The sequence below is a fragment of the Pristis pectinata genome, chromosome 4 (assembly GCF_009764475.1).
Source record: "Pristis pectinata isolate sPriPec2 chromosome 4, sPriPec2.1.pri, whole genome shotgun sequence".
NCBI lineage: Eukaryota > Metazoa > Chordata > Chondrichthyes > Rhinopristiformes > Pristidae > Pristis > Pristis pectinata.
In genome coordinates this window covers 25530771-25555164 of record NC_067408.1, presented here as the reverse complement: position 1 = coordinate 25555164, position 24394 = coordinate 25530771, and the positions used below count along the sequence as shown (strand labels likewise).

The 24394-nt window shown below is 37.0% G+C and overlaps 1 protein-coding gene across 5 annotated transcripts in view; it reads right to left on the bottom strand.

Moving 5' to 3' along the window:
• Positions 1-7022: 7022 nt before the first annotated feature.
• ddx46 (DEAD (Asp-Glu-Ala-Asp) box polypeptide 46) overlaps positions 7023-24394 on the bottom strand; it is a 42565-nt gene continuing 25193 nt past the window's right edge. For 3 of the 5 annotated variants that reach the window (XM_052014717.1, XM_052014718.1, XM_052014722.1), the window contains 13 exons: positions 23299-23420; positions 22542-22620; positions 20237-20319; positions 18341-18505; positions 15277-15439; positions 14264-14457; positions 14028-14165; positions 13715-13864; positions 13342-13524; positions 12220-12438; positions 11220-11364; positions 9185-9258; positions 7023-7405 (listed from right to left, as the gene is read on the bottom strand). In XM_052014717.1, the coding sequence (XP_051870677.1) occupies positions 7358-7405; positions 9185-9258; positions 11220-11364; positions 12220-12438; positions 13342-13524; positions 13715-13864; positions 14028-14165; positions 14264-14457; positions 15277-15439; positions 18341-18505; positions 20237-20319; positions 22542-22620; positions 23299-23420 (1763 nt within the window). In that variant the 3' untranslated portion in view covers positions 7023-7357. The remainder of the gene's footprint in view (positions 7406-9184; positions 9259-11219; positions 11365-12219; positions 12439-13341; positions 13525-13714; positions 13865-14027; positions 14166-14263; positions 14458-15276; positions 15440-18340; positions 18506-20236; positions 20320-22541; positions 22621-23298; positions 23421-24394) is intronic. The other 2 variants (XM_052014720.1, XM_052014721.1) reach the window with 1 other exon arrangement.

The following is a 24394-nucleotide window of genomic DNA, read 5'->3' as shown; positions in this document are numbered from 1 at the left end:
ACCAAAGGAAATGGGTGAGATTTTTAATGACTATTTCTCTTCAGTTTTTACTGTGGAGAAAACAATGGAAGTTAAGGAAATGGGGGAAAATGAGTGATGTCTTGGACTACATACGAATTAGTAGGGAGGAGATATTGGAGGCCTTAGAGTGCATTAAGGTGGATAAATCCCCAGGGCCTGACCTGGTGCATCCTTGGACCTTGTGGGGAAGCTAGAGAAGAAATTGCGGAGGCCCTTGCAGAGATTTTTGTTTTTTCTCTGGCCACACATGAGGTTCCAGAGGACTAGAGTGACTAATGTGGTACCATTGTTTAAAAAGGATAGCAAAAACAAGCCAGGAAACTACAGGCCAGTGAGTCTGACATCGGTGGTGGGTAAATTGCTGGAGGGGATTCTGAGGGACAGAATCTACCAACATCTGGAGAGACAGGGTCTGATTTGGAACAGTCAGCACGGCCTTGTGCGTGGGAAGTGGCGTCACAGGCAGATATGGTGGTGAAGAAGGCATTTGGCATGCTAGCCTTCATCAGTCAGGGCACAGAGTATAGGAGCTGGGAAGTTATGATGCAGTTATATAAGATGGTGGTGAAGCCTCACTTGGAATATTGTGTACAGTTTAGGTCACCATATTATAAGATGTCATTAAACTAGAAACAGTGCAGAAAAGATTTACCATGATGTTGCCTGCATTTGGGGGCCTGAGTTACAAGGAGAGGTTGCGTAGACAAGGACATTCTTCCCTGAAATGTAGGGGATTGAGGGGTGAGCTAATAGAGGTATATAAGATAATGAGGGGCATAGACAGGATGAAAGCACATAGTCTTTTTCCCAGGGAGGGAGTGCTAAAGACAAGCAGGCATACTGTAGGTTTAAATCAGAGGCCAGAGATTTAAAAGGGACATCAGGGGCAGCTCTTCACACAAAGGGTGGTGCGTATTTGGAATGAGCTGCCAGAAATAGCGGTTGAGGCGGGCACATTAGCAACATTTAAAAGCCATCGAGTTAAGTAAACGGATAGGCGGGGTTTAGAGGGCTATGGGCCAAAAGCAGGAAGATGGGACTAGCTCACTGGGCAACAGTCAGCATGGATGAGTTGGGCTGAAGGGCCTTTTTCCATGCTATATGACTCCATGACACCCCAGATTCTCATCGACGACTCCTACACACGGGGTAATTTACAGTGGCCAACTAATCCACCAATCTGCGCATCAATGGCTTGTGCGAGGAAACTGCTACAACTGAAGAAAACTCATGCAGTCAGTGGGAGAACACGTAAATTCCACAGAGACAATACCAGGGGTGGGAATTGAACCTGGGTCGCTGGGATGGTAAGGCAGTGGCTCTACTAGCTGTGCAACAGTACTCCCCCCAAATGTTTGCTGGTTTCCATTTGGGTTCTAATGGTATTAGTTGGAAGTAAAGAGGAAGCTAATGAGTGCAAGTCATTGTAAACAGTCCAGTGCAGGTTCATGGAATCAATGGAATTTACAGCCTATTAGACCATAATGTCTTTGCTGGCCAAAAATCACTAGATTAATTGTACTCCTAATCTCTTGGTCCTCAGTCTTCTTCCAGGTCCTCTGTACCCTCCTTAAATCCATGCCCCCTCTCCCCCAATTATTTTTCTCCAAGGGAAATAGCTCATTCCTATTCAATATATTATTATATCAAGATTGTATTAGATCCAATTCAAACTATTTATGTCACTTGTAATTTTATACACCTTGTTTAAATTTCACCTCACTTCGTGTTCCAAAGACAGTCCCTCCTCATACCTATAATTCTCCAGCCCTAGCAACATCCTTGTACATCATCTCTTTGCCTCTTTAATACTATCACTTCCCTTCTATACTGTTTTCTACAGTTCCAGTATGACTTCCCTACTCTTGCATTCTATGCGTTGGCCAACAATGGCAAGATGCCTTCTTAACTTCCTGACCAACATAGCTCAGATCTCATTGCATATTTTGACCAATCTAATTGGAATCAAATTTCAGATTATCAATTTTTATTTTGTTTGCTCTTGATTCTGCTGACTAAGCCATTATATTGTTATATTTCAGTATTTTTTACTGCCTGGCTGTTAAGCTTAATTGAACTTTTCATTAACGTTATTCCAATAACCTTGTGATGTTACAAGAGAACCACATTATGCTTCAACAAGGTGAAATGTTTGTATTCCATCTTGTAATCTTAACCAGATAAAATACTGCAAGATTGCCTTCAGTTTTATGCCTCCTTTATGACAGAGATTGGGTGCATCCAGACTAGCTGATTTAACAACTTTTGAAATTTTAAAATAGTGTTACCACCCAGGAGTACAAAGCTTGTCTTGCTATAACCAAACATGTATAGCAAAAACTAAAATTCCAGAACATTTTGTTTTAGGTTTTCAGTATCACAGAAGAACAACAAATACAATTTGTTTAGAGTGTATTTACTTAACCAGTTAAATTAATAAGATTGTCTGCCTGTTGTGAAGGAATACCACTGATCTGGTGTGACAAAGCTAAGTGGCAGAGCACTGCTAGCACTCCTGTAACTTCAGTTCCCCATTAGCCCTCTTGTATTATTTGTATGTAAACATCCTTCTGAAAATTAGATCATTAGTTTTGACCTGAATGCGCCAGATGATTGAGTGATTTCTTGCAATATTTATTAGAATGGTAATCCTCATGGGTTTCCAGTACTGAACACTTTTCAACACGCCATTGTTGGTCTCTTGCCATGATAAACTATTCAGTACAATCAAAAATTTACATCATAATAGGCAAGATTGCTTCTGAAATTACCTTTTGCAGTAATGTGTGAAGAGTGTTGGCAGAACATCCATAATATAACACAAGATTTTGCTCCTGGGACACAGGGTATGGTTAAGAGAAATGCCGAGAAATTTATCTCAGGCAGCAGTGCTAAATCAACATAATGAATTTGCCAACAAAGTATTGCCTCTACTATTCAGTATTTCAGTGCTACTGATTGTGGATGAACTTTTAGGAGATAGTACAGGAATCCTTGAAAGCAGGAGTTCCAAATTATCAAACTGTAAAAAGGAAGGCACAGATGATTCCAAGATTTAGAAATGAGTATTTAACAAGAGACCAAACCCTCATCAATCACTGACTATGCTACAGTTAGAATAGGCTACGTTAAAAAAGAGCCAAATTGGCTAGGATTCTGCCTGCCACTTGGGGCCCATGCTTGCCTGCACTTACCTGGCAAACTGGCTCTCCAGCTGTGGGAACTGGTAACAAGACCTCAACACTGAGTATACCTTAGGGGTATATTGAGACCTTGCTCTCAAAATGCACTGACAGGTATTGACATCAGGTAAGACTGGAGGTGGAGCCTTGATTCCTGTCAAAGCTGGCTGGCTTCATTAACTCTTTCTGAATGCTCTATTAAAATTTGTGCAAATAATAAAAGATAATTAAAATTAGTTAGCATTAAAACACTTAGAAATAATTAAAAAGAAAGCAAAATAAAATTTACCTTTTCCTCCTGATTTCTGGGCTGGGACTCCAATCCTATGCCACCTCACATCTCAGAAACAGATTCCTCATCCCAGCACAACAGAACTCTGCCATTGGATGGAAATGACAAAAGCACCAGTGGTTGTGAATGGCCTAGACTTTAGGATCAGTGGCAAAGGCAACAGAGGTTTAGGCACTTCCTTAGGTATGGGTTTTCCTTTCCTGATGATAATTTTAATTCTGGCAGAAACTTTAGTGGACCTCTGGCATCAAGCAGGATGAGTACCCAGTCATTTTTGAGGAATTCCAGCAGGCATCAAACTAGGAAATTAAAAAGCCCTTTTTTTTTAATCAGTTGCACATATTACTCTTAGCAAAGATTTTCCTGTACGACAAAACAATCTATTTATTCTAAAAATAGAATCTATTTAAAGAGCTGAGGAAACAAACTACAGCAACTTCTCCTGATAAGAACAGAGTAGTTCCTTCTGAAAAATGTAATACGAGGATAATTACATATAATTTCTGTGCATAAAAAATCTCAGCCACCAAATGTGTCTGACAGGGAAATTACTCGATTATCACTGGTCTCATTAAAGTATTGTCATAAGCTTTATTAAAAACATTTTTTAAAACACTTTACAGAGTGAAAAATTGGATCATAGGTCTGAGATTAAAGTAGCAGCTGAAATGTCAATATTTGAAAATTTAAAACAAAAATAATTATTTTGGTAAACCTGGAATTATGAAATAATAATTGAGGGAATTTGAATCCACACATTAAATTAGAGTTTAGGTCAGCAAGGTGCTCAACAATAACTATTTCTTGGTGTGGTGTTAAAAGCTCAGTTATACATGTTTGCCATGAAATTGAAGGAATTAAAAATTTGTAAAACATCTAACTGGAATGAGTCAAGGACAGTTGAAGGAGACAAAACGAATGCCTTTGTTGTTGCCATGTGGTGGAAGAAACGGAGGCCACTATTTCGTGAACTGTTTCTTGAAACTAGTTCTTGCTCAGCAATGGCTGGATTAGAGCAATTGAAAGTGGACATAACAAAGCCCCTACCAATATCCTGCTGCAGACTTATGGAAGAGCAGGCCGTGTCTGTGAACCGAAGTAACCTGAGCCCAGTGTCTGACTTGAGCTGGCTGTAACTGGTTTAAAATGGCCTGACTCAGGAAAAGTAAGGGAATGACATCAGGGGCAAGTCCTTATTTGGGAGAAAAGCATTGAGGAATAATGCTACCTGTAGCCTTGGGCCACAGCCAGTGAAAAGTGGACACAGGCTAGCCAGATAAACCAGAACCAACGAAATCTAAGTAAGACAATACAGAACTGATAAGAGAATAATAATGAAGGATTTTGGATGTAGACCAGTGAGAACTCCAGAGACTAACTATTGCCAGGAAGACCCCCATGCCCGAGGCAGGGAGAATAAAGATCAATTGTTTAGCTAACAGGAGATCCCCTATTTCGGTTTTATAAGTTGGAACAGGGGTCTGGGTGAGTACTGGTACAAAATGAACAATTGCATTCATGAACCTCAGTCATTGACCTGTGTTCAACTATAACAAGTTTTACAGCAGAGAACATAAAATGTTAAAATGTCGACTAGTATGGCAGCTGCAGAAAGATTTAAGTTAATTTTTGGAAGACATCTACAGAGTCTTCCATGGAGGTTAGGTTAACATTGCCAGGAACTTCTGGATTTCTGCACTGAAAGATAGACACAGTTGGTTAAATGACCTCCTTCTATATTGAAAATATCTAACAGTTTGCTTGTGCAGATTCCTGAAGCTAATGTCAGTTGGAATAGTGTAATAACAGCAAAAGCTACAGCTTTCATTATCATTACAACCACAAATCCAGCCCAAGAGTCTTATTTTTAATGGCCTACTTCGAGAATATCAAGGCCACTGAATTAATCTGTGTTATAAGATGCCTTAGCTTTGAGTGAAACTCTTTGCAGAAGTGCAGAAAAGTGGAAGATCCTTCAGCATTCAAAATTGTAAAGCATTTTGATGTAAATTAGCAAATTTCCAGTGGAAATTAACATATTTAAGAACACTAACAGGAGAACAAAAAGTAGACACAGTATCCATAATAAATATCCATATAAATAAATCAAACCTCATAGCACTTATCAACTGGCTCTTTCAGAGAGCTGAAGCAAACACATTGGACCAAATGGCTCCCTTTCATACATGAAAATGTGATTGATTTTTTTGTCCAGGACTCCTCACAATCTGATAATCAGAGTTTGGAACGGCTCTGTATTGTGGAATTTACAAGCTTAGTTCAAGAGTATTGGATACTGTGGCTTTTTATAAGCATTGACTTATTTCTGTTAATTAAAATAACCTTTCTGCCTTTTGGCTAAAGCTAAATATACTTTCAATGAACTGCTGAGTATTCTGGACAGAGATGAGAAGAAATTCCTTCATTACCCAAAGGGCTACGGAGCCTCAGTCTCCAAAGATATTCAAGATAAATGGATAGACTTTTAGATATTAAGATAATCAAATAATATGGGGTTAGTTTAGGGAAATGGCAGGGAGGCAAAAGATCAGCCATGATATTAAATAGTGGAGTTGGCATGACAAGCTGAATGGCTTACTCCTTTTATTTGTTATATTCTTATAAATTTCTATACATGAACATAGGCCAAGTTGATGCCAATATAAGGTTTCAGGAGATAATATCCCATGTTCTTGTCCTCTCTATGTTTGAACAAAACTCTATACATGCTCTATAAGCCCACACTGAGCTTCAAACCCTACAATAAACACATTATTGTTGCACATGCTCTGTTTTCACTCCAATTACTGTTGAAATCATAATCCTCACAAGTTACTTTAATAGATGATATTTACAATATTTTCCTCATCTCCCACTTAAACCTTGTTCACCAAGCATTCTAGCTCAGATTATATTGTGCACCATTTTCTCCAAAGCTTAGAGATCTGTTTTCGGCAATGCCTCCATTACATCCTGAGCAAAGTGTCGTGAAAATACCTCATTCTGATTTTCAAGTCCAAGATCTTGCTTCATTTGCAGATGGAAGGCCCTATACTGTGCTTCACTGATCAGTTGAGCCCATTTCCTTTGGGAAGCTGCTGTTATAATAGGTATTCCAAGTTAACAGGTAAGATGGGCAGCTCACTGCTACCGCTAAATCCCAGGTCAAACAATTAGAGTCATAGACAAAGACTATGGGTTACCAAAGAATGTGCAAAATTATTTGAGCATTTTTTCATCACCAAAACAAAGTGGATTTACTCCTCGAAAAATTGATTCTCCACACAGAAATGAAAATACAAAAGCTTTTCACTGTCACTTTTTCCTTTCTTTTTAAAAAAGATTAAAACAAACTCCAATCCTCATAAGAAAGCCCAAAAATTCCTAGTTTGTGGGTGTCAAAATTCTGCATTATCCCATTGGCAATGAGATGACAGGTGTGACTTCATTAGATGACACACAATGATTATCACTGGTATGACTTCAAACAAATTTAACAAGTTTGGTGATTAAAGAAATCCATGAAATTAAACATAATATTCATTTTATTTGACTTTCTTGACATTTCTGTAATCCAAGGATACAAAATGCAACTTTTTTTACACTTCAAAAGCATAAGTACTTTTTGTTCACTTACAATAAGTTGGATTTAGGAAAAATCTAACATCAACAGAAACCTATTACTGTAGAACACAGTTTCCAGAAATTCACAAAGTAAATTCTACAGATTCTGTAGAATAGCTAAAAAAAAATTCAAATGCATTGTAATTTTAACATTATGGAGAGAATAAATCAATGAAAGCACAATAAAGAACTACCATTAAAATCAATTTGTAGACATGTAACACATTTTGCAGGATTCCTACAAAACCTTGTATCGTCCACGGTTGGTTGGCTGGTATGAATTTTGCTGCAATAAAAACAAACATTTTAAAATTTTAACTCACTACACAAATACATAACTATGTGGATTTACGTGCATTTATTTGAATATTAAATATCATTTTAACATTATCAACAAAATCAAATCCCCATCAAAAGAAACTTAAAGCCCCTTGTTTGTGGGCGTTTTGAAATTGGCTATTTATCCTTACGGGGAAAAGATGAGAGCTGTAACTTTCATTAAGAAGCTGAGCAAAGCCCCCAGAGTATAACAGAACAATGTCAATTGTTCCACAATCAACCGTTCCAGATTATATCAAAACTGACAAATCCTGATGGCAACCTGGAATGTTAAACGTTTTTTTTACACTCCACATGCTGCTCATTTCTACTACTCTCTTTTATTTCTTGTTTCCAGCAAATGCAGTATCCTGTTTTCCACAGTTCTAGCGTGGTTTCTTTTTCTTTCTCCTATCCCTCATTCATCTCCTTCCATTTATACCTTGTCCAGACAGATTAGCTTGAATTAACCTTTCACCACTTTTTCCTCAGATAGCCTTGGCAAACTGTCTGTGTCATTTGGTCTTTTTGTCTCTAGTTTACTACAGTCAATCTCATTGTTCTCCACCCCCTGCTCCTCTCTGCAACTTCACACATCTCTGATTTCTAACTTTTCCTGTCTCTGATAGGAAACAATAATTGTCCCTCACTCTGCATATGCAGTCTAACCTGTTGAGCATTTCCAGCATTTTCTGTTTTCTGAGTTCCAGCAACAGTAGTTTTTGTTGCTTTTTGGTACTTGGTCCATGAAGGGTAGATTGCATTATGACTACATATCCTCCAGGAAAAATACTCCCCCAGCCAAAAACATATTGCATCATGAATACCCAGACATAGATCCACTGGCTGTTCAAATCCTGCCCACCACAGCTACAGTAGCTGTGGAGGAACTTCAGGCCCAGGAGACAGAAAATCTCTTTCATTAATTTACCCCTCCTTATCTTCCCCTCCTTCAAGAGCAAGACTTAAAATAAAATGGGCAGAAAGAATATATTATGTTTAAACAAAAGCCACTGATAAATAGATCAGAAAACAATTAAGATTGTAGAGGGTTTATTGGGACATTGAGAAAATGGAATATCAATTACACGTCCACATCCCATGAACAAAATTGATCCTAATTTAAGTATTGGGTGCAGATTCACTGTGATGCTACCCAGCAAGAAGAATGTAAATCAGAGAGAAGACTTGAAAAGTTGACTAACTTTATTTGAAGATTATAGGGAACTACTACAGCAAAGTGTTAATAGGAATGTTTAATAACATTAGGGCAAACAGAAGTGGACTATTATTATTGGTCAAAAATAAGACACTACTTTCACAAGATTTAGAAAAGGGCAGAAGAAACTTCTTTACTAGAAGTTGTGATGTCATGAAATTCACTTCCAGGATTAGTAGTGAAGACAATAATTTAGGCCAGCATTTAAGATTAGGTCGGATAGCTTGGTGAAGGAAATGGAGTTCAAAGGACATGAGTCCAGGGTGTAGAGAAGTGATAAAAAGTATTTGCTTTTGTGGAGAATAAACATGTCACTTTCTCTATCTTTGTGTCCTTTTGATCACAAAATGGTAATATTTTCCCTGTTAATAAAACTGAAACATTAATTCACTTAAAGCTTATATAGTCAAAGATACGCCACAGAAAACAGGACTTTTAACTAATCAAAAGATTATTTTATCATGTGATTTTTGTTAAAGGTAATTGGAGAAGATGGGATACATAAAAAAATTCCATTAAGGATCTTACCAGTCTGATGAGTTCTTCTTTAATAAGTCTTGTAATCTCAGCTTTAGCTTTCTGAACAGCCAATTCACTAGCACCTGATAAATACAGGTTTAAAAGAATGAATGCATAGTAATTGGTAAGAGAGTGATCAGCATGAAAAATCAAATAATACATTAAGAACAGAAGAAAAAGCAAGAAAAGCCTAAACCACCATTGAAAAGGGATTGCCATTTGGATCAGGCCAGCTTTGGGCAACAAGTTGATGCCAGAAGATCATGAAAAGACACGTCCTAACTCAGCATATTGATCAATACGAGTTCTGAAAGCATTGTTGTGAGTCTGGGATTTCCATGGTCACTGTTACTGATGCTGAAAGGTTATGGGTATTGGGGGAGTTGGGTAGTAAATTGGGATGCATGAGATGAGGCAGCCAAGGTTACATTAGATCAGCAGAGTGGTACAGGCTCAGTCCTGCCCCAGTTCATATTTTTGTATCATGGGCCATCCTATATTTGTCTACTTCTCTATCCATTCCATTATTTCTCTTAATTTCCTTGGTTACAAAAAAATTCTACCAATCTCAACCTCACATAACCATACATAATGCCTGCACATCCACAGCATTCTGAAGTAGAAAAATACAATAAGTTAGAACGCTCTGAATAAATTTCTCCTCATACCAATCTTAAATGGCTAACTACTTGCCCCTAGTCTGTCCGGGAAAAAATTCTCAGTATCTCTAAATCCTTTTCAGAATCCAGTGGAACACGCATTGCAGACCAAAATGCCAAGTTTAAACTTTCCTTTTTTGGATCTGCCTGTATTGATTGCTGCTCTAAGATGCCCTGATCCGAAGGGAAATGGAGCAGAATCCTAAGCAATATTTTGCTGACTATTGGGCCCCTCCACCAAACAAATCAAAGAAAAGGACATCTGGGAAAGCCATGCTCCAAGGAGCCTGAATACTGTTGACCTAAACTGACATTCAAAATTGATTTTAAAAAAATCAATTGAACAATTTTAAAATTTAAAAGTACAAAAACAATCAAATCTTAGTTACTTCAAATTTGTAAATTACCCTATACTTACTTTGGTCCCTTTCAGTCATTCCTCTCCATTCTAAAAAGCTGTTCCTTTCTATATTTTTAGTGGGTATATTTCCCACTGTAACTATTGGAGAACTGTAGCAAGTTTGCATTCTGCTGTTGGATTATTGTAGGGGAATCATCAGCAAAGAGTGTCCAACAAGTTCTGGCCCTGGGTTTCAATGAGATTTATATCTAGTCCTCTAAAATGCAGTGAATATGGGTCAATTTTAGACAACAACCATTCTTAGGATAAACTCCTCATCTCTAGGAATTACCGTAGAGACTCACATTGTCGTACCTCCAAGGCAAGGAAAGAAAAATTGCAAAGAATTCTGGGTGTAGTTTCACTAAAGTCCTACACAATTGCAGCAAGTTTTCCTTTAGTCTTGTACTCTACCTTCAATGTATTTACTTTCTGAATTGCTGCATTTCATGAATGAGCACAACAAGATCATGCTGTACACCAGCATCTACTAGTTTTGTTTTTTTTTTAAAGATTCTGTTTTTCTATTCTTTCCACCAAATTTAGTAACCACCTAATTTTTTTTCTCTTGATAATCCATCTGACACCTTCTCATATACAACTGGTCCACACACCTTAACAGGTTCCTTGAATTTGCTTCACTGCCCAATTTCCTACCCAGCATTCTATTATCAGAAAACTGATGTCTTTTTACCAAAGTAATTAAACAGATTAGAAATGGCAATGGACCTACTGCAAAACTGAAAAAAAATCCCTAACACGAAATTCCCTGCTGAGTACTTCCTACAATTTCTGATTTATTTCAGATTTCCAGTATTTGCAGTATTTGCTTTTATAAAACATGCCAGTGAGGTTCCGCCTAAAGTTCAGGAGGATGATGTGCATTTTTAATCAAATTCCACATTTTGAAGGAATAGAAACTCTTGCAGTCATTAAGTTTGATGCCTAAAGCAATAATTTCTCAAATATATTCATTTTTGCTTACTTTCAATAGCAAGGTATATTTTTCTTTCGCCTTCTTTGGGCTCTTTTCCTGGAGGGAAGTAAGTGCCTCTAATAGTGATCGCAGCTTCTGAATATTCACTAATTCTCTGCAGAGCTTCTTTGGAGGTGACCTTCCATCTGGCCGTCTGAAAGAGATTCAATGCAAAATGAGAAGCTACTTAAACAATCTGTTTATATTGTTTTTATTATGCAACCAGCTGCTTTAACCCGCATTGCTCAGGTTATTATGCTGGCAATCATAATGTATGCACTTACTTCCATGCAGTTGTTTTTTTTTAAACTCCTTGTAAATGAAATAAAATTTAACTTAAGTAGATAATTGTTCCATTAATAGTAATGATTAAAGGGGTTAAATTTTGTGGTTTAAATAACAATAAAAACCTGCATACTGAAATCTGTATTCAAAAATTACACTTAATTTACTTGTCTTTAAAGTAAATATGTACCTATGCACATGTGCACATTTATTTGATTTTAACTTTGAAGCCCTTCAGAATTCACAACATTTCTTTCTTTTAAATCTGATGTAAAAATGCAGAGATTATTTTTTATCTCCAACCCTAGACCAACGAACATACAGCTGACCATGGGAAAACCATCAAGTTTCGAGATTAAGGCAAACAGCTATTAGTGATTGATCTGACACCTTGTTAATGATTGTTATCAATGAATACTGAAAACAGTGAGACTGAATGAGAGTGGAAGGTGAAAAGTACAAGCAAGTGGTCAGAGATGGCTGTGTTGGTGGCCATTGGAGCAGAGGGCACATGACAGCTCTTGATAATGGGCATTGGTGCAACAAACTAATGGGCATTTACTTAATCACATCAAAGTAATAATTTTTATGCATTAATTGAAGATGTGAATAACTTCAAATAAATTACATTGATGGGTGTTACTAAGACATCAAACTGGCGTTGGTAAGAAGTCCAGTCAAATTGCAATTTTAAACTCCACCCACCCAAAAAAAAATCACTCACCTGTGGAAAATCATTTATCTCAAGCTCTTCCTCATATCTTTTGAATGATTCAGTTTGTGCATTTTCTGGTTTCTCATCTTCTTGCTTTTCTGCTGGCACATAGTTGAGTTTGGCATTGATCTTTTCTGCTTTCTGCTCTGCAATTGTTTTTGCAGACACTGTTGGAGCGTGGAGGGTTCGTCCCCTCATTATAGCATTTGTAGCCTGCTGCATTACATCCTGAATGTAAAGGGGGAGAAAAAGAGAAATGTATTAAACTGTAACTTAAAAAATACAGCATATCACTAGGAATGCTGCAAGTTCACATGTAGAATGGCATGTATCAGAACCCACTATACAAGTTCACACCTTTGATTTGTCAAATTCTCAAACTCAGCTGTGCCACTATTATGCACGACCTTATGGAATTTAAGAGAAATGAAACACTTTTCTCCCCTTCTCTACACTCCATTTAAGGTGAACAGGTATCTTGCAATAAAGGACTTTATGTTGTCTGGAGAATCCGATGTTAAAATCTAATAGAACACTGCTTCTATTTTCTTCCTGTCTTTCCTATAAAGGTAGGTCTGATTTCCATAGTTCCAAAACAGTAGAAAATTATCCTATGGATAAATCATGTAAATCTGTAAAAACATAGATACACTGCACAAACAGGCAATCATATTATACAATCCACTGTGATGGTTGACCTAAAATTAAAAATTTACCTGAAATCCTGGGCTGAAGTCTATATACCATGTGCACTCCTGAAGATCTTAAAACATTTGTTACAATAGACAGTAAGCACAATTCAAAGATGGCATTAGGCAGCTAAACAATGTCTTAAACTAAGGGTCCTAAAATCTTAAACTAGGAATTATGGTAGTTACGTGCTTTCTTTCAAACGAACGCAAAAGATTCTATTGGATTAAGCAAAGAATTAAGCAGAATTAATTCTTGATTAAGCAGAGTTCTCACTGCTCCATCAACATCACTAAAACATTACTTAGTTATTATGTGGTTTTTCTTTCATTATTTCATATTTCCCTATCTCAACTTATTTCAAATTATCTTGCATAATTAAAATATGGTTATGTTAAAATAGTTTCTAACTAGTTAATATTCCACTGATTTACATTAGACATCTATTACCTGTGCTTCTGCACCAAGATTCTTCTGGGCATTGATCTTCAATGCCAGCCTCTTGGCAATCTCCAGTTTCTCTGCATTGCCAGCAGATGGCACTGGAGTGTTAGAAGCTCCTGGCATTGCCATATCTTTTACACGCTTCTTGGAATTGAACATGCTCTCAATTTGTTCATCAATCTGCAAAATACAACCAAAACATTACAGCACATCATTATGCACTAAAATCTCAAATTAACAAGCAATTCAAATGCACTTGCTACCATAAGTGATCTGAAAAAAACAAAAATTCAAAGCTGATTATAAGGTAACTTAGCAATGTACATAACATCCTTTGCCAGAACTCCCAAAGTTAGCCTTAAGCACTTACATCAACGGCAGTGTCCTCATCATCAGAATCCTGCAGACCTAGAGCTGCTTTCTGTAGTTTCTTTCTTTCATTGGCCAGGACTTGTTCAGTCTCATCAAATTTAAAGCCTTTCCCAGAAAATCCACTAGACTTCTTTATGGTCTTTCCTTCCTTAAGAACACATTAAAATAAGATTAAGAAAATCAAAGTTGTTGTTTCTTATTTCAGTTCTAAAAACAACCCTTCCATGTAATTATTTGAATATTAATACTTTACAACATTTTCATAAAAAGACAAAATGACAATTCTTGAATTTATCGCAATTACTACTTACTGCCTTTTGCTGTTCTTTGAAGTCATTCCATAATTTTTCCAACTCGGGTGGAACACAATTTCCTGATAATTCTAATGCTTTAATTATATCACCTGCATAACGGGCTTGCTCCTCAGTGATGAAAGTATATGCATACCCCTACAAAAGAAAAAAAAACAAGTTAACAAAATTCCATTTAATTAAAGGTAATACACAGCAATTCAATGAACTAAGATCATTCTTCTTTGTATACTCACTTTGTGACCAGCTCTTCCAGTACGCCCCACTCGATGTACATAATCTTCATAGTGATTAGGACAACTGTAGTTGATAACAAGAATAAGCTGTTTCACATCCAGTCCTCGTGCTGCTACTGAAGTGGCCACAAGCAATCGGCACACTCCGGTCTTAAAATCGTTGATTATGCTATCACGATCATATTGATCAATACCTGCAAAACAACATAAACCGAAGGATTTTTGTCTGTTTAAACAACTTGGGAATGTGTTAAAATGTTTCAGAACCTTCAATTCTGAAAACTGACAATGTGTTAACTCTCTATTTTCCCCACAGGGTGACACAGAAGGATTTCATAATTACAGCTGAGAGCTGGGAAACCTGTGGAAATGAGTGCTGCCTCATTGGACGGTGAAGTGCAGGGGCAGTCAAGAGCACAAGTGGCAGGGTGGAAGGTGTGCCTGCTGACTGGACACCAGGACTTCTGGTACCAGAAGTGCTGGTAAGTCACTGCATCTGGACTGACTTTGCATCAGAAGAGTTGGCCCAATAGCTCTGTTCTTTTCAGTAAATAGATTCAGGAACAGATGTCCAGTATTGCACGTTAGGCAAGCTGTCAGACAATTTACCTTTAGTGGAGTCATCGAGCTGTGATAATCAGTTCATTTGATGATTAATGTTCAATTATGTCACATCACCTACCCCTCTTATTTAATATGCCTCCAATGGACACAGGAGAATAATTTCATCATCTAGACAACATACATGAGTGATGATTAACAGGTCAGCCATCACTCATTTTGCTGCTTTTCCTTCCAATTAACTTGCTCTAGCATCAAAATATAATGTTAAGCTATTGTCACCCACTGCATCTGAAGAATGGTAACTTTAATGAGGTTCAAAGTTACCCATTAATACTCTTAGAACCAAACATTACACTGTAAAACCATCTACATAAGGAAAGGGGAAAGGAAAGAAAATCATATGAAAAATAAGTAACAGATATTATCTGGTAACTGAAATATATACATACCTCCATGTAATGACATACAAGAGTAGGCTGCTCTCAATAAATCCTTCAATAATCCATCTGCATGCTCTTGCTTGTCCACAAACACTATTACAGAACCATTTTCTTGATAATGGCCCAAAAGTTCCAACAACTTCAAAAACTTATTGTCTTCCTCTATGACAATCTGCAATAAAAATGGAATTATAACTTTGGTTAAAGGATATTTTCATTATTTATGGTCTTGAATTACAAATTGCAATAATTGACTACACTACCCTTTTCCATCATCCCACTCAGTGGTAATACACCAATGGGAAATATCTCAGCTGCCTCTTCATCTCTTCTATGTGGCAGTCCTTGGTAATATCATCTAAAGACGGGGATTTGATAATGACACCCAGCTCTACCTTCCCACTACTTGTCTCAATAGGTCCATCTTCCATGGTAATGTGCTGTCAGACTCTTCAGTAACAACTATTTCTCTCTTTAACAAAACTATTTCTAATTCTGAAACATTCTTCATTATTTTAGATCTGTTAAATCTCTCAAGCACTGAGGGATAGGTACTTCAAAATTCAAATTGGCATTGTTAGATCTACCCCACCATCATTTGCCTTCGGTACTCTCATATCCTTCGATTCCCCAATGTGTCCAGAAATCTAATGATCTTGTTTCTGAATGAATGTAATTACCAGGTCTCCACAGCCTTCTGGGGTAGGGAATTCCAAAGATTCAACCCTTTGAGTGAATACATTTTTCCTCATCTCAGCCATGAATGGCCTCCCCCTTATTCTGAAACTGGGCCTCTGATTTAACACTCCTCAGCCAGGGTAAACATCCTCCCTGCTTCCAGCGAATCAAGTCCTTTAAGAATTTTGTAGATTTCAATGCTATCTCCTTTCATTCTTTAAAATTCTAGAGAATATTGACCTAGACTACTCAAACTCTCCTCAAGTGAGGAATCTGTTATCAGTGGAGAAACCAAAATTGTACGTAATACTCCAGGTGTGGTCTCACCAGGGTCCTAGGAGGTGCCATAAAACTCCCTTACTCATGTATTCAATTCCTTTCATATCATGTGCCTTCCTAATCACTTGCTGCACCTTCATCTAGGTCTTCAATGATGTATACAACTAGGTCCCTCTGAATATCAATACTACCCAATCTCTCACCATTTAACAAACACTCTGTTTTGTGCAAGGACTTGTGCAAGGCTTTCCCTTCAGCCAAAGTGATACAAATTATGAATAGCTGGAGCCCCAAGTACTGATCCTTACTAGTCACAACCTGCTAACCAGGGAACAATTATTTATTCCCATTCTTTGATTTCTTTCTGATAACCAATCCACATCAGTATATTACCTTCAACTCCACGTGCGCTAACCTTGTCGTTCAATCTCCCGTGTGGAACATAAGCCTTCAAACAAAAAACCAAATATACCGCTGGTTCTCCCCTTATGTATTCTTTGAGTAACATCCTCAAATAATTCCAGCATTAAACATGATTTTCCTTTCACAGACCTATGTTGACTTTGCTTAATGCTATTATTCTTCTGAAGGTGTTCTATATTATATCTTTCATTACAGATTCCAGCACTTCTCCAACCACTGACAATAGGCTAACAGACTGATACTTTCCTGTTTCCACACTCCCCCCTTTGTCAACCAGCAGGGTCATATTTGTAGCCCCCAATCCACAATTCCAGAATCTGTAAAATTTTTTAAATCAAAAACCAAAGCATCCACCATTTCTGAAACCACTATTTCACTACTTTGTGACCGTCCCCTAATTGCTTCTCCCCTTCCCGACTTCAAGGTTCCCATCTCCGATTTGTACAGGTTCAACCTCAACCAGAGATGGTAGAAGTCTGAGGCCCTCTTCCTGCACTCTCTCCCCAACCATTCATCTGCTCTATCCTCCTATCTCTGTACTTATCAGGAAGTGATACCTGGACTAATCATGAACACAGCATAGGAACAGGCCCTTCAGCCCACCATGATGCCAATCTAAACTATTCCCATCTTCCTGAACGTGGTCTATATCCCTCAATTCCTTGCCTTTTCTTGTGTCTGTCTAAATGCCTCTTAAACACTGCTATTGAATCTGCTTCCACCACCTCCCCTGGTAGTGCGTTCCAGGCACCAACCACTCTCCGTGTAAAAAAAAGACTTGCCTCGCAACTCTCCTTTAAACTTTTCCCTGTCATCTTAAACCTATGCTCTCTAGTATTTGACATTTCCAGCCTGGAGAAAAGACTGTGACTTTCTACCCCTTCTATGCTTCTCATAATTTTATATACCTTTATCAGGTCATCCTTCAGCCTCTCACACTCCAGAGAAAACAATCCAAGTTTGTCCAACCTCTCCTTACAGCTGATACACTCCAATCAAGGCAACATCCTGGTGAACCTTTTCTGCACCCTCTCCAAAACCTCCACATCCTTCCTATACTGTGATGACCAGAACCGCACACAATACTCCAAATTTGATCTAACCAAAGTTTTATACAGCTGTATACAGCTGCACTTTCCAACTTTTATACTTAATGCCCAGACCAATGAAGGCAAATATGCTGTATGCCTTCTTTACCACCCTATCCACTTGCTTTGCCACTTTCAGGGAGCTATGGAGTTGTACCCCAAGATCCCTCCGAACATCAATGCTCCTAAGGGTCCTGTCATTTACTGTAAACTTTCCTCTTGAATTTGACCTCCCAAAACTCATCAGCTCACACTTGTCCAGATTAAACTCCATCTGCCATTTCTCAGCCCAAATTTCCAACTGATCCAACTCCTGCTGTATCCTTTGACAACCTTGCTTGTTATCCACATCTCCACCAATTTTCATGTCATCTGCAAACTTAAGATTACTATCTTTGAGTTCCTACTTTTTAACCTCAGAAAAAAGTTTTAGCTGAGCTAAAGAGCAACATTCAGAATAATCAAAAATAAACTCTGGCCACAATGACACCAAATAAAAATTCCGATCACAGGTTGTGAGGTTCTACTTGCTAGACAAAAACAAAAATCAGTGAAAATAAATTGCCGAACATAATGAGCAGCCTGCGCCATTATTAAGCACTTACCACATGTTGCTCAACATCAGAACAAACCACACTTCTACTACCCACTTGCACTTCAATAGGTTTTGTTAGTATTCGTCGTGCCAAGGCCTCCATAGCCCTGGGGAATGTAGCAGAAAACATAACTGTTTGTCGGTCTGGTCGAATGTTTTCCACTATTCGCATTACCTATTAACATACAAATGGAAATCATTACCAAAGCAGCTTTTTTTTTACCCTTGGTAACAAATATCAGAGTTAACCTGTGGTTCAGAGTTAGGAACCTGTACAAACCAGCTAATGAGATCTGCAATACGAGTCAAGATTAATTGGTTCTTTGGCACAAAAGGAAATTACAAAATTACAGATGAACTGTGGATGCATAATCACCCCAGGGCAGATTGATGTTCTCAGGAAAAAGGCCCTCATGCAAGGTGTGGGAGGGATAAGGCAGGTGGGGGAAGTAGCTTCAATCAGTATATGTACAAATAGCAGCCAGCAACAGAATCTAGTTCTATTAAACACTTCTGCACCTCCTGGCTCTGCAACGGGAAAAGGTAATATAAACATCAAAGATACCTTTCAGGTAGCAGGCTCCGACAGTCTCAACATACTGCTAGTTTCACTATCAAGTATCTGAAGTAAATGACCAGAGCATGCATGACACAAATTGCTTTAATTCTCAGTGCAATTTAGAAAAGACACCTAATACAGGTGTTTGGGCCCTGATTGTTAAATGTAAAGTAAGATATCTTTATTAGTCACGTGTAATTCAAAGCACACAGTGAAGTGCATCTTTTGCGTAGAGTGTTCTGGGGGCAGCCCACAAGTGCCACCATGTTTCCAGCGCCAACTAAGGGACCTAACTCCAGTTTCAGTTCAAGAATGGAGGTTGCAAGTAGGACAGTTATTAATAAATACAAATAAGGAGTTCAGGAGAAAATCTCTTTTAGCCAAATTAAAGATAGGTTTAAAATTTTCTACCAAATGGATTAATTTAGGTGAAAATAAATGATGATTTAAAGGAAAGCTAAGCACGTAGATGAATGAGAAACAGAAAAAAATTGGGAGTTAATTGAAATAGGGAGGATGCTTACATGGAGCATAAATACTTGTACAAATCAGCTGGTATTAATGATCTGTTTCTATAGAATAATAAAATTTGAAATGAAAACACTAAATAATAAATATAACCAGCAACTAAAACAAAATCTCTGCTAGCATAATTTTCCAATGACTTACTTATCTCAACCAACCAAGGCAGGGAGGAGCAAGCAGGCAACATAAAACATAGCTAACTATGCTAAAACAATATATTTATAAGACACACTTTTACAAATTTTGCATCATCCAGTGTAGAATTCTGCCACGAGATACAAATGAAAGTCAAATTCTGGGAAAATAATGAAAATTAAACAATTTGCTCTGTTTGGAGATGGGAGGTTCATAATTAAGTTGTATCTAAAGATGCAAGGTATGCACTCCTCTAGATACGAATGGTAGGGATGGCAATACATATTAGGACAATATATTATGCTACGAATTTCAAAATTTTATACAAGGAGGATGGTTTGGAATCAAAATGTAGTTTCTGAGCACAACTTGTTCATTAACGTATCTGCCCAAACAAGCCACTTTTCATGTAAATTAAGTGCTCTGTAAGCTTTATAAACTTGTATCAAATCACAATCTGTCAAACAATATGTACATTGGTTTGTTAATTGATCCAAATGACCCTTCAGTGCAACCTGCTGCAGAATTACTTCAAGGCACTATTATGTAACTTTGCCCACTGCAGAGGTTCAAAATTAATTCCTGATCAGTTATTCACACACACATCCAAATAAGACACACATAATTATACAACAGTCAAAGCTATTGTACAATATTCTCAGGTAAAAAAAACTTCAAAACACCTACCTGAGGCTCAAAGCCCATATCAAACATTCTATCTGCTTCATCAAGTACAACATAAGTAACTCTGCGAAAGTTTGTCACACGACCTAAGAACAGCAAGAATAATTTTAATGAGTGCTATATGCAAATGTGAGCAATCCTTAAATCAATGCCAGTAAACCATTTTATATGCTAAAACTAAAAAAAATCCAAAATTAAGCACCAAATTGGTCCATATTTTCGTGACTATAATTCTGTTTTATATTTTGTCTTGCTTCATTAAGAAATTACATTCTTAGGTACAGATTTTACATTGGGTATAAACTATGTGAAAATAGTTGCCCATGTTTGCTAACTCTTGCATACCATCAGGGCAAGCAGAACCTGCAAAATTCACAAAACAGCCCTCTCCAAAACAAACACCCTTCAACAATTTTAGACTGAGATGAAGCAAGGAGCCCAAAGGCCATTATTTGACAAGTCTCAGCATTCACCTAGAAAAAAGAACATATTAGAGGTTACGCCGCATGTGTGGAAGACAGGGTCCTTGCTACTTGCCTTTAATTGCGATTATCGGTGCATCTTATATTAAGTATCTGCCTACTTTCTCTAGAGAATTAACCAGTGAAGTAGTGTTGAACAGCTGTATATGCTGGATTTTACTCAACTTTCTAAGATTCTGAATACAAGAAAATTAAACCTACATAAACGGAGTGGAAAAAAAACAACTGAAAATGTTCCAACGGTAGAGCTTATATTCTGAAATGAATATGACATATTCACAAGGAGCCACGAGTTTAGTAACTGGATACTGCACAACTTGATTAAGGACCTACCTCTGACAGGTTATGTCTTGCATGCCCAAATCAAATCTCTTGAGGAAACTTTCTCCATATGGGTCAAATAATGTTGACAGTTTAGTAAAATGATATTCAATATCATACAGTGTCTAATATTAAAATGAATACTTTTTCATGCATTCAAATCAGCAATTATGTATGATATAAAACACACTTAAGTGCCAAGTGAAGCCATAATGAACTATTATTAAATCTACAAATACCACCAGCAATATTTTTGATACCATTGTGAGATTTAATTGATTTGCATTTTAACTGTTATCAATTGGCATATAGCTCCTGTGTCGCAGAAAAGCTATAATTGCTATGCTAAAGGCGTTCAGTCCTACTACATAGCAAGATGTAGAGGAAAATGGATTGATGGAGATTTATTGACCATTTATTGATAGTTTTTTGCCAATACAAAACTAGCAATTAAGCTAATCTAATACTAGATGCACCTCAAAAGGTATACTCAGTGTCAAAAGTTCTTTCCCATCTATAATTCATAGATGATATCCTATACAAAATGATCTGGAATTCTGAGTTGCTTTTATCTTCAATTCATTGCTCAGGACTCAAAAATATCAAGGATGATAATGGCCCTTGCATTTCAAGGCAAGCAGCAAACTCGATTAAGTTTAAGGATATATTTTTACTCCTTAGTGTAAAGGTAAAGATGGAAGTTTAAGCAGAATATAGGAGTTAACATCGGAAAAACAGGCAGATTTTCTACTGCGAAAGGGAGTTCTGCAGGACTGAATAGTGGAGATGCAGGAATGGATAAAGGTAGTGCAGTTGGGTAAATTATTTTTGAGGATCATGAACGATTAGTCAGAGTTTCCATTAAATTTCATTTTGTCAGCTGGATACATGAAAGTGACTCTTCTTTCTTTCATATTATTAATCAATACCATGGCCTGGTAATTTTGAAATTTGTATCTCAACTAAATTTGACACACTGATTGTGTCTAAGCAGTAAGCCTACTGAAGCTCATAGAAAATTGTCAAGTGGAGAATTACTAAATGTGCAGAAAGACTATTATTTTAAAGTTGACCAAATTACAATAAAATCAGGGTCATACAGCTCAGAAAAAGGCCCTTCTGCCCACCATGTCCATGCTGATCATCAAGCACTTATCTAAGATTGTATCTTGAAAATGTGTTTGCTGTTCAATCTAATATCATTGTGATCATGCATGCATTATATTAGAGCAGCTGCCCATTTTGAGAGAAACACTCATAGCTGTGCATTCCATAGTGTGAAACAATAATAATCAGGATTAAAATTCGTTCTACGAATTCCTGAAGCAATTGTTTGAATAAAACTGTTGCAAAAATTTGTTGCTGATCTCAAAATGTGGTGAACATGTACATTCATGTTTTGAAATACTTTCCCCTGCATTCTGCTTTAAGTGGCTCTTATATAAACTTAACATCAAACAAAAAGTAAAGCAAGTGCTCAATTGTTCACAGCTCCTTTTACTTACCATTATTGGCTGCAAGCATATCTATCATGCGGCCTGGTGTGCAAACTATAATTTCTGCTCCTCGCTTTAATTCTGCAATCTGGATTGTGAAATAAAATATTTGTTATAATACAAAAGGATAAACAAATAATTATAAATTAATCACAAAGAATTAGGACTTAATCATTCAAGATGATGTCTTTTGGGGTAAACTTTTAAAATATTACTATTAAAGACAAATAAAGTTAATGAGAGACTTCTCACCCCCTCCCTCCCCCCACTCACCTGCCATGAGGGATAAAGAATTTCATGAAGCCATATCCAGAATAAGAAAAATATTGTCCACTAAATTGTTATACAATTCAACATTTTATAAAGCAGTTATCCGTACTTACAAGACACAACAGGTAGTAGCTAAGTCAATGTAAATGGACAATTTAAAAACCTCAGCAAAGCATTTAGCATTACTATGCTGGTACCGTAAGCAGTTGATAAAAATGAACTTACTGCCAAGCAATGCAATGATGTCACTATACTTCCTAGCCACACGTAACAATTAGTGTTTTCCTGCACAGAATTTCATTTGTACTTTATTTGACCATTCTGCATGTTTATTAATAGCCTCCTGTAATTGATGGTGTCCTGAGTATTCGCTATCCTACTCCCATTTTAGCATCATTTGGAATTGTAAATATTGTATTTTTGATAGGTCAGTTGCTGCAACAGTACTCAAATGATTTATTGTTTTCAAGAGAAAAGACTGATGTAGAAGAATTACCTGTTCACTTATTCCGGTCCCACCATAAACGCACACTACCCTTAGTCCGAGTGCTTTTGAGAACTTCTTGCATTCTTTGGTAATCTGAAGGGCTAACTCACGGGTTGGAGTTGAGATAAGCGCTGAAGAAAAAAAAGTAAAATATTGCATGGTTTCAAAAATGCATTGGAACCTTGCTGTTTCTTGAAATGAATGATTGAAAATTAAGGATAATCAATTCTAATGCATATCTTTCAAAGTGTTAACATGTTTTTTCCCCCATTTATGGTTCCTGTTATTTTGCAATCACCACTGTGAGGCTAAATGGTTTATAACCAAGCGGATTTTCCTGTTGTATTTTAAAAACATCCTTATCCAATTTTTTGGCACAACTACTCCTCCCAAATGTTAAAAAATTAGTTCCGCAGGTGCTTCAAACATGTTCAGAGTTCTTTGAAACCTGGAATCATTTAATTTTTTTTTTAAAAACTAATTTCTTTTTGACTCAACATTTCCCACATACTTGCTCAGCTTCAGATAACCAGGAACAAAAGAGTGACTAATTTAACTGGAACCAGAATAAGTTTTTAAATTGATGAAGATTAAGAAGATTAATGGCCAAGGACCTTAAATTTGGGCTAATAGTGTTTTCTGAGCAAGAGAAAAGTCAATAATTAGGCCATAGCTATACGATCACTCACAGATATTTTCATTACTAAATTACAGATTTTTGTTATTTTGCAAGTTACATCTATTTTTAAAATCACAGAACAACAAACTGATTATTAGCAATTGATGAAATCTGCTTGCACATTGAATTTCAAGGCAGCTACTGCTTTAATATAGAGTAAATTCAAATTATTGAACAATAAGTGGCATAGTGAAAGCCATGATATAGGCATTCTCTAATGCATTACTGCTATTAGATTAGTTTATAATTACATTACATTCTGTTCAACTGGTGTGCTTCTTAATTAAAAGAGTAACTGGACACTGATGGTTTACATTAAACACATTACTTAATGGAGCTAGCATTACACGGTTGTTTATTTCCTGTAAAGCACTTGCTTTTTAACATGCTCATTCATTCATTTCTTTTACATTGTGCTTACACTTG